Consider the following 17,393-nt stretch of genomic DNA (forward strand, 5'->3'; position numbering starts at 1 on the left):
AATACACTGAGACAGAGAAAACACTTAGTGCATGCCCAAAGTCAGCAAGATCCTTGCTTAGTGATGACCTTACCTCAGGCAGAGTCCCAACAGGGCTCTCACCTGGCAGAGACTGAGGCATCATATTCTCTACTCCATCCAAATTCCACACAGGTGTGTGTTTCTCTAGGCATTCTAGACTGATTGGTGAGTTTAGGACACTGGGAGGGTAGACTGACTGGGGGGTTTAGGACACTGGATTTTAAAAATGCTTTTAAGTGAAAGGAAATTAAATAAGAAAGTCTTTGTTTCATTGTTAGCTCATTTATTTTGTTCTATTTCACAGACTGTAAAGTTCTGAATAGTTTCCATTTTATAATAACATTATTTTAAAGAAACAGAATCCAGATCTATTTTTGCATGAGGGAAAAATATGAAATACTTCTTAGAATCTTAAAAGATTAAATTTTATTTCACTTCACCCCTAGCATTGATCTCAAATTCATTTTCCTGCTATGCATATTATGAGTAAGTGATTATGCTTTGTGATTAGCTCATAATGCTTTGTGAGCTATAATGAGTAGTAGGTTCCACCTAAATCCTTCTTGTCAAATACTAACTGCTGAAATAAGGAACAGTGTGAAGAACCTTTTGAAAGGAAAGAGAGGGAATTAGGAAATAAAAGTGGGGGGGACACGAGGAATTTCAAAATCAACAAAGAGGATGAATAGCTCCCATTATTCCTGCTCTATTTTTGGCAATTACAAAGTTCTAATTTCTGAGCTGTAAGCTCCTCCAATGTATATTCATGTATTTAAATTGTAATTTTGTGAAGAATATCAAATACAATATCAACACCTGCCATGCAATAAATATTGACCCATTTGTTTCTACATAAAGTTATCTCTGGAAGAAAACAATCATTATCTGTAAAATATAAGTGGATATTTATTGGTTTATTTCAGTATTTTCACAACTCATTCTAACACTTTTCTCTTGTGTGTGATCTCAAGGTAAACTGTACTAGATTCGTTAATCTTTATGGGAGATGATGTCTTCTGGCTAGTGTTTAAAAATACATCTTTCGTGGTAAATTTAGAATGGTTCTATATTTTTAAATCTCAACAATTCCTAATCACTGTGCCAATCATTATATTTATGTACAAAGTATAAGGTTTACATAAATACATTCTATGCACACAATTAAAACTTTAGGAACAATTTTAAGGGATACATCTTGATAGCCTTACCTGGGCCGTGTGGCAGTTTAGAAACTTTATATTCATAATCCTAAAGGAAAACTTTGGAATTCTAGTGAGTTAATTCCATTCTATCACTTCCAGTGCAATGCATGGTGAGAATTAGCACAGTAAGGAATACTGACTTGTGGGAAACCAAGGTGTCCTAGGGCCAGCTGTAGTGATGGTTACCGGAACAAAGGCCTTGGTCCAGGACCAAACTTGGATTTTTTTCATTCATGAAGAAGGCGGTGGCTAGAGGATGAGTGATTGTGACAGTGGTGGAAGCTATGTGAGGGCTACGAGCTGAGCTAGGGCGAAGACCTGAAATCACCTCTGCCATATGCATAGAGAAGGGTATGCATAGCACAGTTGAGATAATATCTAATGTTTGGGGGCAGGTGGTTCAGCTCTAATGTGTAATCTTTTGTGCTGGGAAGTCACAGCCTCTTTTCTTGAGGCTAGTTCCCAGCGAACAAGATGGAGAGCAGCTCTTCTGGGCTGGCTCATTGGTGTTTTTTGGGAGGTATGGGGATGGGGAAACACTGACCTGTCCCTTTGTTTCAAAGACTACACATCTGCATCTCAGTTTGACTAATCTGCATTGATTAAAGTCAATTAAAGTAATAAGGAAAAGTCTTAGCCAGCCACATGAATAAATGAAAACAGAGCCAGGTTTACACAAAATGGAGATAATCACTCTTTTTTCAAAGAGAGTCCTCCAGGTGGTCCTCCACATACATCATGAAAATTATTATTTGCAAAACTTTAAGCAAATTTTCACCAATCTATCCATTTTGTATATTTTGCTTGCCCAACCAAAACTGATCACAAACATCAAAGTCAAGGGTATGCAGGAAAACAGCGCAACTCACATTGCCTCTTTCCAAGACCTCAATGAAAGCTAAAACAATAAATTTTTCTAAAGTTTACTACTGCAAAGAGGCAAATATCACATTACAGAATATAAAATAACTCCATGTTATAGACTATAAATAGTATACATCACAAGAAAATAAAAATGATAGTGATGATGACACTGATGATGGTGACGATGATGACAATGTGACAATGATGGTGAAAGACTGATTTGCTGGAGATTTTGCTGTTATGAATATACCTTGTCAAAACTCTTTAGAATACAAAAATGCATACAAATATCTACATATCAGAAACTGATACACCACAATGAAGTGTACCAGAGGACCTTCATGCCTGCGGTCGGCTGGCCTGCATAACCTTCCAGAAGGCTTCCTTGACGTCTTTGTTTCTCAAACTGTAGATAAGGGGATTGAGCAGGGGGTTGATGATGGTGTAGAACAGGGCAGCCACTTTGTCCCTCTCCAGGGAGTAGCTAGAGCTCGGCCTCGAGTACACAAAGAGCAGGGATCCATAGAAAAGGGTGGTGGAGACCAGGTGGGAGGTGCAGGTAGAGAAAGCCTTGCGCCTCCCTGAGGCGGAACGGATCCTGAGGATAGCCAGGAGGATGTGGAGATAGGAGGTGAGGATGACGAGCAGGCAGGAGAGGACTGTGAATCCCACCAGACTGGACAAGATTCTCACATAGACCTGGGTGTCCGTGCAGGACATTTTTACCAGTGGCAGCACATCACATAAAAAGTGGTCAATGATGTTTTCACCACAGAAACGCAGCCTGAAAGTGTTGGCGGTGTGAGCGATGGCATTCAGAACCCCACCTATGTAGGAGCCAGCAACAAGCCTGGCGCAGAGAGAGGAAGACATGGTGCCTGAGTACAGCAGTGGGCTGCAGATCGCCTTGCAGCGGTCGTAGGCCATGGTGGCCAGCAGATAGCATTCAGTGTAGGCAGCAAGGCAGGAGAAGAAGAACTGCGCCCCGCATCCAGCCAAGGACATGTGCTTATCTTCAGACACACAAATGGCCAGGATTTTGGGGGTGTACACTGAGGTGTACCAGAAGTCCAAGAATGACAAGCTGCCGATGAAAAAGTACATAGGTGTGTGTAGCCGGTAGTCAATCCGAATTAAGATAACCAGGGTCAGGTTCCCAGACAAGGTCACCAAATAGAGCATGAGGAATACTCCAAAGATGATCAGCTGCCAGTGGGGGTCTGCTGAGATGCCCAGCAAAGTGAACTCGGTCAAGACGGTGCGATTTCCCACTTCCATGTCCCCAAGGGCAATTGTCAGGTGCAGGAGAAGAAAAGAATGTAGTGATACTTTCTATGAAGACAAATCAACAGCGTATTATCATCTAACAATTATGACAGGTGTAGGGACTTATTCCTTACTGGCCAGAATTTCAGGACTTCAGTCTGTAACTGTAATACCATTGGAGTTTGAGTCAGAATTTGCTTTTAAATTAGAGCCTTCATGTAATGACTTTAATTAATGGTTAGCCCTTTATCAATAGGTGACAAAAGGAAAACTCATGAAGATCCCTACTTGATTCTTAAAGGTGCATGACTGAGTAAAAGGGACACATATGAAAAAGCTTAATTTCTGGTGAATTGTCTCCTGTTGGAAGTTAATGAGAATTTGTGTGTCAAGCATTGTGGTTTCTTTTCTTAGGAATCACAAATGTCACACCCATAATCCTACTATAAGTGCACATACCATAAAAACACCTGTCACTAAGTCTGTGCCATTTCCTAATTGAGTACTGTGAATGCTTACAAGGATGAAAGAAACAACTGTCCTCTATTGATTTTATTCTCTTACTCTGTTCCAGTAGCCAGGGAGGAGGTCAGTTGGTTACTTGGTCAATGATCCAAAATGGAAATGTAAAAATATTTTTTAGAATATAATATGCTTTTAAAAATGAGAAGTATAATTGTGCAAGATCACAGATCCAGGAACAAAGCAGCTCACAACTGAACCAGGAGTTTTCTTAGCAGATTCTAAGTACAGCAGTGTGATGGTGCAATATGAATGTTTAAATTTTAAAAAATAATAAACAACTATGGTAAAAGACACATTTCCAAGAATGATGGGCTAAGTTTGTAAAATAATGGGGAGAGTTTTGAGTATTTGTGCGGGAATTGTGTGTGTGTGTGTCTTTTTCTATAGCAGCCTTTTTATTTAAATATTCACCATATGCCCTTTACCACTCTTCACAGAGAGTAACTGTTTTCTCCTTTTTCTTCTAAGGCTTTGGTTTTCTAAAGACATGAATGTATTTCCCTATTAAACATTTAGAGATATTTTCTTAATAGTGCTTTGTTTCTGACTTTCTGCTGGGTGGTATGACATTATACTCATGGCTAAGAAATTTCTCAAAGCTGAGCATTAGAGGGATCCAATTTTTAAATGCTGAATAATTGGGACATCAGGAAATCTTCAAGTTTATAGCCTGCAGCTTCACATGTTCCAGCAGAATCTGAAGAAAGTAAAAAGGCATTTATCATCTGCGCTACTCATTTTTAAAATCATGTAGTATTCTAAAAAGTATTGTTTAAGTTTGCATTTAGACCATTGACCCAGGAGCTAACTGCATCTTGACTGGCTCCTGAAGCTGAGGAAAAAATAAAACCAATCGAGTATTTTTATTTGTTTTCTCCTAATCAGCATTTATAGTCAAGTTAGGCTAAAGGAAGTCTGGAATTCAAATGCAACACCTCTGACCTGGGTCACTAATTTTGGTTGTTGGGGATGAAGTGTTCTCATCTTTCCACTGAACTTCTGGATCTTCAGTAGAATTATCTTGGCAGGTCTAAGAATTATATAGCAATATATAAAATACTGGATCATAGTCACTATCTGAAGGGTGACTCTGAAATGATTTTTCTATGTCATCACCTGTCTATAATAAAACCTATCAGTTCTTCTCTGTTGTGTGTGTATTTTATTTTGATTTATGTTGTGTTTTGTTTTGCTATGTTTGTATTGATACAGAGTCTCACTATATTGCTCGGGCTGGTTGGAAACTTGTGAGTTCAAGTGATCCTCCTAATTCAGCTTCCGGAATAGCTGGGCTTTCTGACATGCACCACCACGGTGCCTGGTATATTAGCCATATTTTTAAACAGAAAAGAGGAAAATGGAAATACATGGATGCAGTAAATTTCAAAATTTTGGTAGAATGGGGAAATGGCAAATAAGCGAGAGTACACTGTCTTGGCTATTATTCAAAGTTTTCTAAGAAGAACAACTATTGAAATGAATCCTTACAGTAGAGAAATACTTCACAGATGATCTCTCTATGTGAGTTCAGAAGAAAAGGGGCAGAAATCAGATCACAGTCACCTCAGGACTCTTACTCAGAGTGATCTTGGAGATCAGACAGAAAGAGGTGAATTAAGGCTGGCGAAGAGAGACACGCTAGGTGGAATTAAGCCAGAAGAATCAGAAGACCACAAACATTTGAGGACATATATTGTTCTGAGCCTTTAGTCCTCTGACATTATAATTTAAAACATTGCGAGAAACTAATGTGGCCAAGATATGATTACAGGAGCTCTTGTACATTTTCCATCTGTTGGGACCAGTGGTCCAATAAAAAAGAAAAAAAGCACTAAAAATTCAATGTCAATTTCGTATACATTGTACAAAAGGCCCCTAGTGCCATTGCTCACGCTATTCTCCAAATATGAAATTTTGATTTGCATTACAACTTACTTTTCAAGTATTTGTGAAGTCCAAAGACAAGATAGTTTCAAAATGTATATTTGGTAATAAAAGCCTCCTGTTTGTATTTATGCATGAGAAATTGTTAGGTTTTGGAAAGGGTGGGTGAGTAAATTGGATGAAAGATTAAGAATACTGCATTAGAAGACCTAGTATTTTAGTTATAGTTCTGACATCTCTATTAATGAAAGTTATATCACATCACAGTTTATTTCAAAGGTTTTTACACTACAAAATCCTCAATGAACTCATTTGAAATGGATCAAAGACATAAATATAAAAACAAAAACAAATCACCCCCAGGGGAAAAATGTGGAAGAAAAGTAGCTTGATATTTAGCTTGGCAATAATCTCTTTGGATACAAACCAAAAATCACAAAAAGAATGAAATTAATCTACAGTTCAGTCATATGTGTGTTACAGCACAAAAAATACAAATAACCATAATTCCTTGCTAATGTTCAGAGCACAATCTTTTTTCACCTCCTGAGTCCTGTGTCGTCTAGGGGTTTATTTTCAGGAAGAGTGAATGACAAGCCTGGGTCTCAGAGGCATGAATGTGGTCCACAGACAGGTGAGTGAGTTCACTGCATGTAGTTCAGCCCCCATCTGACTAAAAGTTGAGCACAAATTATGAGCAAGCCCAGCTCAGAGCACACTGGCCAGGAAGAGACAGATTCAAGGGCTTGCAGTTCTGCTGGCTTCCAGATCTGCTCCATTATATGGATATGGTAGCTTTGCAGTCTTGGAGGAGTCTCTGAAAATTCAACCAACCCACAGTCTTCACCTCTGAACAAGTAAGAGATTTTCAATGCGTGTCCCAGACAGTAGGAGGAAAGCATATCACAGAGTGCTATTTGTTTTTTCTAAGATACAGGAACTATAACTCATTAATGTATAAAAGTTGAATTTCTGAGGAAATAGAATTCATCCAGGTTTTGTATAACAGATAATCGTAAATCAGACGGGGTTGTGATTTTTAAATTAAAATTTTGCTGATATTAGCTTAAAATTTTTGGCATATAGTCTTATAAAATATTTTGAGGTTCACATAATTTTATTGCCTTTTTGTAAGGAGACCATTTAAAATACATTGTAGAATATTTCAAGTACACAATGCAGATATTTTTAACTGTGGTTCAGACTAAAACCAATCCCTTGTGGTTACTCATTTGGAACCAACAGTCTGTACCCTTTGCCCATCTCTGTTTCCCTACTCCCCAGCATTCAGCAATCAGCCATTCTGCTCTCACTCTAAGTCCACAGTTATGTGAGGTCATGCTATTGGTCTGACGCATTTCACTTGGGTAATGTTTGCCATGTTCACCGATGTTGCAATGGCATTTTTAATAGAACAACAACAAAAACAATGACAACAACAACTGTAATTCATCTGGAACCAGAGATGATCATGTATAGTCAGAGCAAACTTAATAAAGAAGAATTTAGCCAGAGTCCTCACACTTCCTGACTTCAGACTACCTTGCGAAGCTATACAGTGCAGTGCAATGTTGGCCTAAATGGTGATGTACAGAAATAAGAAACAAAATTGGGTACCCAGGAATCACTCTGTACAACTAATAATACTTGGTGAGCATATAAACTTTTACCAAGAATATACATGGAGAAAGTCTTTTCTATATATGGTTTTTAAAAAGCTATATATTCTTATGCAAAAGAATGAAATTTGACCCCTACCTCAGATTACTCAGAAAAATAAATGACTAAAGATATATATGTGTAGCTCTATCTCTATCTCTGTCTCTATCTCTATCATCAGTATCTATCTATACCTATATCTATATCTATATATCTATATCCATAAAATTAAGCTGTAAATCTTTAGAGGGAACACATAAAATTTCCTATACATATCTTGGAAGAGAATTTTTTATGACACTAAAATCACAAAAAATGGGTGAGTAATAAACATCTGCTTGTAGCCTGACAAAGGAGAGACAGGCCAGAAAATGCAGTTCATTGCTCGTGGATTAGGGAGCTGAAATGAGGATGAGCTCTGGTGTTTCTTATCTGTGTGATTCTGGTAGCGTTGCCTCCTTCCAGGAACACAAATCACACAGACAGAAAACGTTAGGTCCTTTTGCAAACACTAAACTTTATGATTTTAAATTGTCACCATCTCCTATAGAATCCACAAGAGCACAACATGGTATGGTGCTGCAGATTAAAATCCATACATACACATATATCTCTACAGGCATGGGAATTTATTGTAATTTGATTGAATTAGCAATGAAAAGTGCCAAAAGTATTCACCAACTCCCAAAATTCTAGCCATGGATTTCCTGGATATGATTCTTAAGTTAAAACTTTTAAAGCTGAAAGATACCTAAATTGACAGTGAGTGTTTTTTAACTTGGAAGGCTTAAAGCTAAATTTTCAGTTTTCATTACAAAAAAAAAATCTGTCTGTTCATCGGCTACATCAATTGTTGAAATCACACAGTTTCATTTTTCTGAAGCCAAACATTGGGGGGACTTGACCTAAGCTCTTTCTCTCCTCTCTGCTCTGCAGTAACCCAGAAAATCCAAACACCCATGGTCTATCACAAGTCTCAGAGTGAATTTTAAATTGTAGATGAGGACCTGAGGTAACATAGCATGAAATCTGAAATTGGGTTTGGAGGATGTGTGTGTGTGTATGTGTGTGTGTGTGTGTGTGCATGTGTATTGTATGTTTATGTGTGTGTCTGCCTATAAGTGTGTTTAGAGCCATGCCAGACCTTCTCTGCCCTCAAACTACAATTAAGACCACAGAGGGCCAAACTGCCTTGCTGAGCCTGGTGCCAAGAGCTTACCTTTGGCCAGAAAGTCTGGTTCTTGGAAGCGACACCCTGTCACCTGCTCTAATGCAGGGGCATGCCACAGTCTGGCCCAGTATGTGTAGTTCAGCCACAGGACATTCAGTCTCCTCCCCTACAGCAGCAGACAAATGTGTACCTTGGGTCTCTGAGGACCCCATCAGAACCTATGGGAATTAGAAGATTACCTGTAACTTAGAATATGACGCAATGAGGTATGGGGGGTTAAAAGTTGATCCAATGGATCTAGCTCATAATATAATAATTAAATGAGTCTGATAATAGAAATTATCCAAATGATACTAATTTGAACTTTCAAAACTGAACCTGTTGGTCCATATTTTTTTTTGTTTTTCTTGATGACCTTGCTTTTATTTGCATAACTTTCCCCCCACTTTATTGTACATGTTTGCAGTACATAATGACTCCATTCACTATAGGGTATGTACGTAACACATTTCAATTCCCAAATTCCTTCTTTCCCCCACCCCGCCTCCCTTTTATTTTTCCAGCATCAGATTCATTTTGTTTATAAGAACTTATAGAGTTAATTATCAAATACACAGTTTGAAAACAAGATTAATAGACCAGAGAACATATAAAACATGTAAGGCAATCGTAGTAAGTCAAGGTACACTTTTAGATGCATTATCCACACTGGATTACAGTACCTTTTTTCTCTTTTTCAATTATCTGTCTTTTATTTCATACTTATATAAATATATATTTAGAGAGTTTTTAGATAGGAGAAACCATATGGTATTTAAGCTTGTTTATCTGACTTTACTTAATATTATAGTATCAATGTGCATCCATTTTCCCACAAATGACGCGAGTATCCTTTCTATGGCAGAGTAGTACTCCATGGTGTTTACATGCCACATTTTTTTTTATTTAAAGAAAAGGAAACGAAAAAAAAAATACATGGAGATTTAAAAAAAAAGGGTAGAAATAATACTAAATTACAGACAAACAAAAGGTAAGAAATTGCCAGTTGATAAGTTACAAATTGTCATCTTCGAAATGGCTGCTCAGGTTATAGAATTAAAGTATATAGAATGACATTCAAAAAAATGACCCTACAAACCATTCTGCTCTATGGCCGAACAAAAGCTCCGTAATATGATTATCAGTCCCACCTATTTGTTTTACATCTCTAAGAGGATAAGGTTAACCATATCAAAACAGGACAGAACATTTAAAAAAAAATAAAAAACAATTTAAAGAAATACAGATTTCAAAGCAAGTCCACTGGAGATCTACCTTATCTAACTGTCTCTAGCTTCTTACAAATAGTTGTCCCTAACTTCACCCACTTTATATACTTATTGCATATTATAGAACTAATCAAATCATTACAGGATGATGGAGTCTTTTTAGGTCCTCAAGTTCCAAATTAGGGAAGACAATACCAACTACCATCGCATCTCTCATTCTCTTTGTGATAGCCGTCCCCATCTCTGCATATGCTGAAGTTGAGCTGAAGAAACCAGTCCAGAGTCATTTTAATCAGCAAGCAATAGATTGCTAGAATTTATATTATAATGCTACAAAATAAGCCTCGGGTTTTTCAGGTCTCTTCCTCAGAGTATTTGTTCCTATCCTCTCTGTATTATAGGGAAAACCAAGTCATAACAAGACAACGAAACAATTTCCTAGATAAACATGCAATGGATAGGACTTATAAAACTATAATATAAATGATCTTCCGTAGCTACTATGTTTTCTCTTGTTATTCTCAATAGATTTGTCGACAACACTGGCTTATTATAGTTAAACATACTATCACCTATTTTTATAAAAACTTATCTTTGACTGCATTGTAGTATTTGAGAGCTGTTACTGATTCATACCAGTATGGATATCCTTTACATCTTGTCATGCTCAGAGTAGTTTCCTCTACTTTTAGGGTTGATTCTAACACGCATACCGATTTCAAATAGGATCAGTCAAGGCCAACCAATAGTCTTATGATTCAGATACAATTAAGATCAGTCATAGTAAGACAATGTAAGTAATACAGAATTTCAGCCTAAGTCAATAGGAAAGTAAGGATAGTTACCGTGGTATAGCCTGCTATTTTTGGTTCTAGAGGTCTGTGTCCTCAAAGCTGATATGAGTGGACAGACCAGAACAAATTTAATTCAATCTAAATATGGCACTAGGACTACTGTGTCTTTTAAATCGTTATACACCATTAGCAATGACCTCTGCTTTTTTTTTTAAAATACAGTTTCAGAGCTGTCTCTACTAAAGACTAGCTTACCGTCTCTGCCTCATGTCTGCTACTCCACTTTTCTGCTATAATTTGTCCACCTTATTCCCTCATTCCATGGTCTGCCCCGTTCACTGAGGCTTCTCTGCCACTGTAGCTGTAATCCTGATATCTCTTCCTCTCTTTCTCTGTAATGTCCTTCAGCGCTCTCTGTAGGGTTGGATTGGTGGCCACGAACTCCCACAGTTCCTCCTTGTCTTGAAAGTATCTTATTTCTTCATTAATTTTTAGAGAGAGTTTTGACGGATATATGAACTTAGGTTGCATATTTTTTTCCTTCAGGACTTGGAATATTTCTCCCCACTCCCTTCTTGATTTAAGAGTTTGTGTTGATAAGTCTGCTGTTATTTTGATAGATTTCCCGTTATAGGTAACCTGCATCCTTTCTCTGGCTGCTTTTAATATTCTGTTTTTTTGGTGGATTTCTGGGATCTCGATTATTATATGCCTAGGCGTAGATCTGTTTTGGTTGTAGGTAGCTGGCGTTCTGTATGCTTCTTTTATCTGGATATCATTTCTTTTTGCTATACGTGGGAAATTTTGCTTTAATATCTCTGTGAATATTTTTTGTATTTCATTTTTGGATGTTCCTGCTTCCTCACTCACATTCTTTATCCTTAGGTTATGTATCTTTTTATCATCTTCCAGTTTTAGAATTGCTTCTTTCTGGTTCCTTGTTATTTTTAAGAGGCTTTTTCTTTCACGTTCATATGTCCTAAATATCTCTTCAAGTTTCAGAAGGTTGTCTTTAGTTTCTGTCAAGGCATTTTGCCAATATTCAATGGAGTTCTGAGTTTCCTGATATTCTCTTTGGATCTGTTTCATGTATTCTAAGTTATGCTTAAATTCTTCTTCAGATGCTTCTCTTTCTTTTCTGATTTCCTCAGTTCTTCCATCTGTGTTCTATTGGGCGGGGCTTGTCATTTCTTTAATTAATCTCTTTATATCTTGCCTCACTTGGATCAGGAGTACATCTTTAAATTCCTCTATGAGATCATGTAAGTACTTTTTAATTTCGGCTGATGCTGTGTCGAGTAGAGGATGGTTACTGTGCTTGTTCTCTTCAGTGTTTAGTTCTCTTGGGTTTAATTTCTCCTGTTGAACAGCTGGAGATTTTTTTTTTATTTTTATCTCTTGTCATGTTTCTGGTTTCTTTCAGACTGTCCTGGAGTTCTCTGGCCCTCTCTGAATTGCTTAGGGCCTTTCAGAAGCGTGCTGGCTTGAGTTTTTGCTGTCCTCCCCAATTTGCTGTTATCTGGGGTAGGCTGGGATGCAGGGGCGGTACAGTCTAGTCTCTAGCCTCTGTGTCAGTTAATTCCTAAATTAGGCTGTACTTTCTGGTTGTCACTGAGTTGTGACTATTTTGTATCTGCTTATTGGGCCCCAAGCAGGGGCTTGTTTTAGCCCCAGTAGCTCCTGCCAGTTCTCTTTGAATCAGAAGCAGCTGAGTAATGGCACAGGATTCTGCCCAGGTCCCAGCCGTTCTCTTCCAAACCTCTCTGTGATAGGAGCACCAGAAAAGCAGATCTGCCCAAAACCAAGATGGCTCCCACTAAGTTCTCTGTGTGGAGCTGAAGCCAGCAAGTAATCAGGCTCTGCCAGGACTCAAGATGTCTTCCACCAGCCCTCCCTACAGGGGGACCTTGTGATGTCACCAAGCTGCGGTTTCTGCCGCCAGGCTAATATGTCTGCACCAGACTCTGTGTTATTGATTTCCCCGTGGTGGCGGGCCAGCTGTTCTCTGGCCAAACCCAGCAGCCGTGGGGATTTCTGTACTCACCAGAGTCCGGTGCAAGTCCTCGTTCCAGGACCGCCGCACACCAAGCTGTCCACTTTTCCCCCACTCGCGGCTCAGCGCTGACCGGTCAGATTTCTGTGCACCATTTAGATTTGAAACGCCAGAGCTTTGTACATCCGCTCTGGTGCAGTGGTGCAGAACTGCTGGTCCATATTTTTTGTCATATTTCTCTTTGGGTGTGTTTCGCTCTCTCTCCCTGTCCCTGTCCCTCTTCTTCTCCCTCTCCCTTTCTCTCTCTCTTTCTCTCTCCCTCCCTGCCCTTCTCCCTCTCACTCTACCTCTCTTTCCCTCCTTTCCCTCCAGTCAACAGTTCTCCCTTTCATGTATTAGAAAGTGCCTATCTGTCTTTGTTTTCATGGGCTACTTAAGATCATCCCAGACTGAAGATGTCACTTCTAGCTCCTCAGAATGCAACTCTTTAGAGACAGAACTTTTAAATGTGTCAGTACATTAGAATGAGTTGGTGAAGTTGGACCCAAGTAAAATATGTTGCTCTCTTCACAAATAAGGAGAACACTCAAGCAAAGAAAGCATCACCAAATAAGTTACAACATAATGCAAAAGATGATGTGAGGAAGTGATAAGATCATGGGCATCTGTGAGCCCAAGAGAGAGGCCAGATATGTAACCAGCCCTGTGCACATTAAACTTTGCAGTTAAACCTCCAGAGCTGCTAGGAAATAAATTTCTATTCACCAGTCCATTCAAGGTGCAGTATTTCTACAGCATGTTTAGCAAAGTAAAACAGGTGGTTTTCCATATACAAAACTGAAAGGACAGGTAGCCACTGAATGTTAGTTTTATAAATAATTCTTTTGGACAATAAAGATGATTACTGCAAATCTCAGTGGATGAAGAGAGTTTTGAAATCTTTCTTCCTATCCTTTCTATTTCTCTTTCTCCATCTTTATCTCCATCTCTATTGCTGTCTATACAACTGTTATGTTGCCCTTGATTCTGTTTTAGTTAATTGTATTGATAATTATGATGTACATAATGATCACATTCATCCTAGGTAACTTGACCTGTATGTAACATAACTTGGTGGTTCTTTTTCTCCCATTCCCTGCCTCTTCCTCCAATCCATCATTCCCTTCTTATTTATAAATGCTTACTTCCCATTTTTTTCTTCTATTCCCTTTTTTCCTTCTCTCTTAATTCTTGAATTATAAAAGGAAACTCTTGTTTTCTGGGACTTCAGTGACACTTAGCAACATATGTATTCACTCCTGCATCTATTGTCAAGGAAATATGATCTTTGAACTCAAAGAAAAATAGAAATGAGAACCAGAAAAGAAAAAGGACCATTCTCTCTAGAACCACTTTTTTGAAACATGGTTATGAGAGCTCTCCTAGTTTCAGTGAAATACAATGCACACACACACACACACACACACACACACACACACACACACACCTGTGTGCCGAAAGTCATATGAACTACATTTACTACTTATAGATAGTAAAGAAGGGGAAACAGAACCCAGGACTTCATGTAGGTGTGTAGGTGGGACCTACAGGCTCTGGAAAGCAGTATGGGATGAGTAGTGCATTGCGTGAGCTCCTTGCACTGCAGATGAGAGACTGAATCCAGTCAGGAGTTTTACCCCTGATGATGTTATGGCAGAAATGTGCAAGACACAGAGGCCAAGAATGGATACAAGCAAGCTTTATTTGCCTGCGGATGGTGGTCAGCCATCAGCTAAGGCACTGTCCCTGAGGCTTTATGCTTGGGGTTTTTTTATGTATTTATCACGTTCCTCAGTAACGATAGCAATGATATTACTTCACTTGGAATTTTCCAAGAATGTTACAAGGTCTTCCTGCACATCTGGGTCATTAGTTGAACAGTACATGGGCAATAGTCAGCATGTCTGCTGTTTACAGTAACTGTTTGTTCCTGCCTTGTTGTTGAGGGTTAACTGAGAGAGGGTGTTGAGGAGTGAGTTCATCCAAATATTAGCTTCAACTAAAATGGAGTCCTAAAGCAAGAATGGAGTCACTTTTGCCATATTGTTGAGATTATATTACAAGAAGATAATTAAGTTTAAAGTGAATGCAGTAAGAAAATGGGCATCTACACGAGAGTCACGCTGTTCTGAAGACCCCTAGCAATTGTTCTATCTGCATTTTGCTGCCCATGTTTCAACTTATGCAACCTCCCTCTGTCCCGCTCTTTCCTCTAGAAATCAATATATTCCATCACAGCGGGCTTTTGTACTTTCCATCTATGAAAAAGTACATGTGGTATTTGCCTTTATACATCTGGTTTACATCACATATCATCCTCTAGTGCCAACCCTTTTGCTAAAAATGACAGAACTTCATTTTTTCCTGTGGCTGAGTAATGACTCATTTTGAATTTTTTTTACACCTCGAGAAGAAAAAGAATTCGAAATTTCCATCAGGAAGAAATGAAAAAGTTAAGGAAATGTTAATTATATTGACTTGATCAGTCATAATAGATGCATGTATTGAAAATACTGTATTAATATGTGAGATTGTTTCTCCATTTAATCTTTTTTCTCCTAGGTACTTTATGTTATACTAGATGAATAAATTCAGTGGGTCCCAGTCCCTTTCAGATATTTCAAAAGATATAATTCTTGCATGTATTGAAATACTAGTCTGAAGATAACAATACACAGTATATTTACCATTGTTAATCTGTTACTATCTTCTTTTGAAGTTCTCTCTCATTTTTAATTTCTTATTATGCTGTTTTGAATCTCTGTATCATTGTTTTTATTTTTTAAATTTTCTCTCTTCAAAATAAAAAAGGCATACTTTATTAATGTGTGAAGTTATTATGTGTTAATGAAAATAAAAGTTAATCACCAAAAATCCAGGAAGAATCTTCACTAAAATATGATCCGAAGGGCACTCTGAATCTCAGATTTCTGTTCTCGGGAGCTGTTACATTAAGAGAACACAGTTATGTGGTGCAAGACACCAGCCTGCGTCATCTGGGATCTTGAGCACATTCAGTCAATACCACAGCTATGACCTCCACTTTGACAGATGTGGAGAAAGAGGCACATCAAGGTGAGATGAATGGTTAGACGTAAAGTTTTGATTTATAATCCACTTTGTGTGAAGCTAAAATTCAAGCTTTCCTTGCTATACCGTGTCACTAGGGCCTCATCTTCTCTGAGTATTCAGGTCACTAAACTCCATGACAGAAATCAAGCAAAATGAAGGGCAAAAGGCCCTGCTTTGATCTCTGTGAATCATGAGCACAGGTCAGTACTTTCTGTCTCGGCAACTCTTTAGTCTTTCCTCTCATGAATTAGGCCAGTGTCCTGAAATACTAGCTGATCTCTACAAACCCTTTCTAAGTCTGAGTTCTTCCTATCAGAGAGAATTTGTTAGCTGTCACTAGATAGCAGGGGCTGGGCTTAGTACTTGATATAAGTTATGGATTGCATATAAATTTCACATTTCTGGGGTATCTATGATACTGGGATAAGGAACTTTTGTTGAAATTAAAAATATACAGAGCTGCAGAATGGTACTTAATGTTATAGTTAACATAAATAGAATATTAATGATGGGAGACGATGGTGGATGAAATGACTCTTTCTGTATTATTTCAATCATGACTTTTAGAAAAAATATTAAAATTTAAGTACTGAGGAGGTTGGTTTTATTTTGTTTATTTCCACACTACCATGAAGTCACCCTTAATGAGGAAATGAGAGACTCTGGGAGGAGCAAGACGCCAAGGTGACAGTGTGTTCCCCGCAGAGTAGAATAGGCCTGAGTGTCCTGACTCTTCCTGCTGAGTGTCTCTATTACACCTAGCTCCTCCAGGTCCCCCGCTAACATGCTTAGAACCCTTTTACAAGTTTCAGTTGTTTCTCCCTTTTGAAAAACAAAGCAAATAATCATGAACTCTGACTCCCAGCTCTGGCCCACTGACCTCTAGGGAAGATGACTGATAATTTAGTGAGGCCAGGGAGGTCTGGGTAGTAGTGATGGCTTGGTTCTTACAGGATACTACTCATTTGTGTTCATTATTTGAAGCTCAGAACATTCATTTTGGAACTTTGTCTACACCACGGGCTCTCCTGAGGTCCAGGCTACCCATCAAAGCTGCAGCTTCAGTTTTGGCAGGTCTGGACCATGTTGGACCATGATTTGATTTTGGACTATCAGTTGACACCACACACACACACACACACACACACACACACACACACACACATATTTTATAGACGCTGTTTCTCAGGAGAAGTCAGGTTAATGTAACCACTGAGTCTCATAGTACAAAAATTATTTAACTGTTTTCAAATGGAGTAAATGCAAGACAGGAATCTTTCTGCATGGAAGAGGATACCTATAAATATTTGCATTTGTTTACTAAAGCTTGTGTAAAAGGATCGAATTGGAAAAGATTTTATTTTAGGAAAGTGAACTGTATTTATGTCATCAGGAAGAAAAGTCCCTGGGGAATTTATAGCATATTTTCAAATTAATGTGGAAGATTCAGTATTACAAAGGCATGAATTACAGCAAAACATTCTCTACAGTGAACAAAGGCTTAGTGCTAAGACTACAGCCAAGCAGACTCTAAAACACCAGAGCAACAGGTGAGTGACATTTTAATTATTTTCTTATTATTTTTTTGTTTTATTAGGTTTATTATGAGCCACATGTTATATATTTACTTTGTTT

The 17,393-nt window shown here is 38.3% G+C and overlaps 1 protein-coding gene across 1 annotated transcript; it reads right to left on the bottom strand.

Moving 5' to 3' along the window:
* Nucleotides 1-2,426: 2,426 nt before the first annotated feature.
* Nucleotides 2,427-3,365, bottom strand: LOC100728233 (olfactory receptor 9G4-like). The gene has a single exon (XM_003469414.1). The coding sequence runs from the start codon at nucleotides 3,363-3,365 to the stop codon at nucleotides 2,427-2,429; it is 939 nt and encodes a 312-aa protein (XP_003469462.1).
* Between the last annotated feature and the right edge of the window lie 14,028 nt (nucleotides 3,366-17,393).

The sequence above is a fragment of the Cavia porcellus genome, unplaced genomic scaffold, assembly GCF_034190915.1.
Source record: "Cavia porcellus strain 051 isolate PalLab524CR breed Dunkin Hartley unplaced genomic scaffold, mCavPor4.1 scaffold_5, whole genome shotgun sequence".
Classification (NCBI taxonomy): Eukaryota; Metazoa; Chordata; class Mammalia; order Rodentia; family Caviidae; genus Cavia; species Cavia porcellus.

Excerpts from the sequence above, each read along its gene's own strand:
- LOC100728233 (XM_003469414.1), bottom strand. The coding sequence starts at position 3,365 with ATGGAAGTGGGAAATCGCACCGTCTTGACCGAGTTCACTTTGCTGGGC.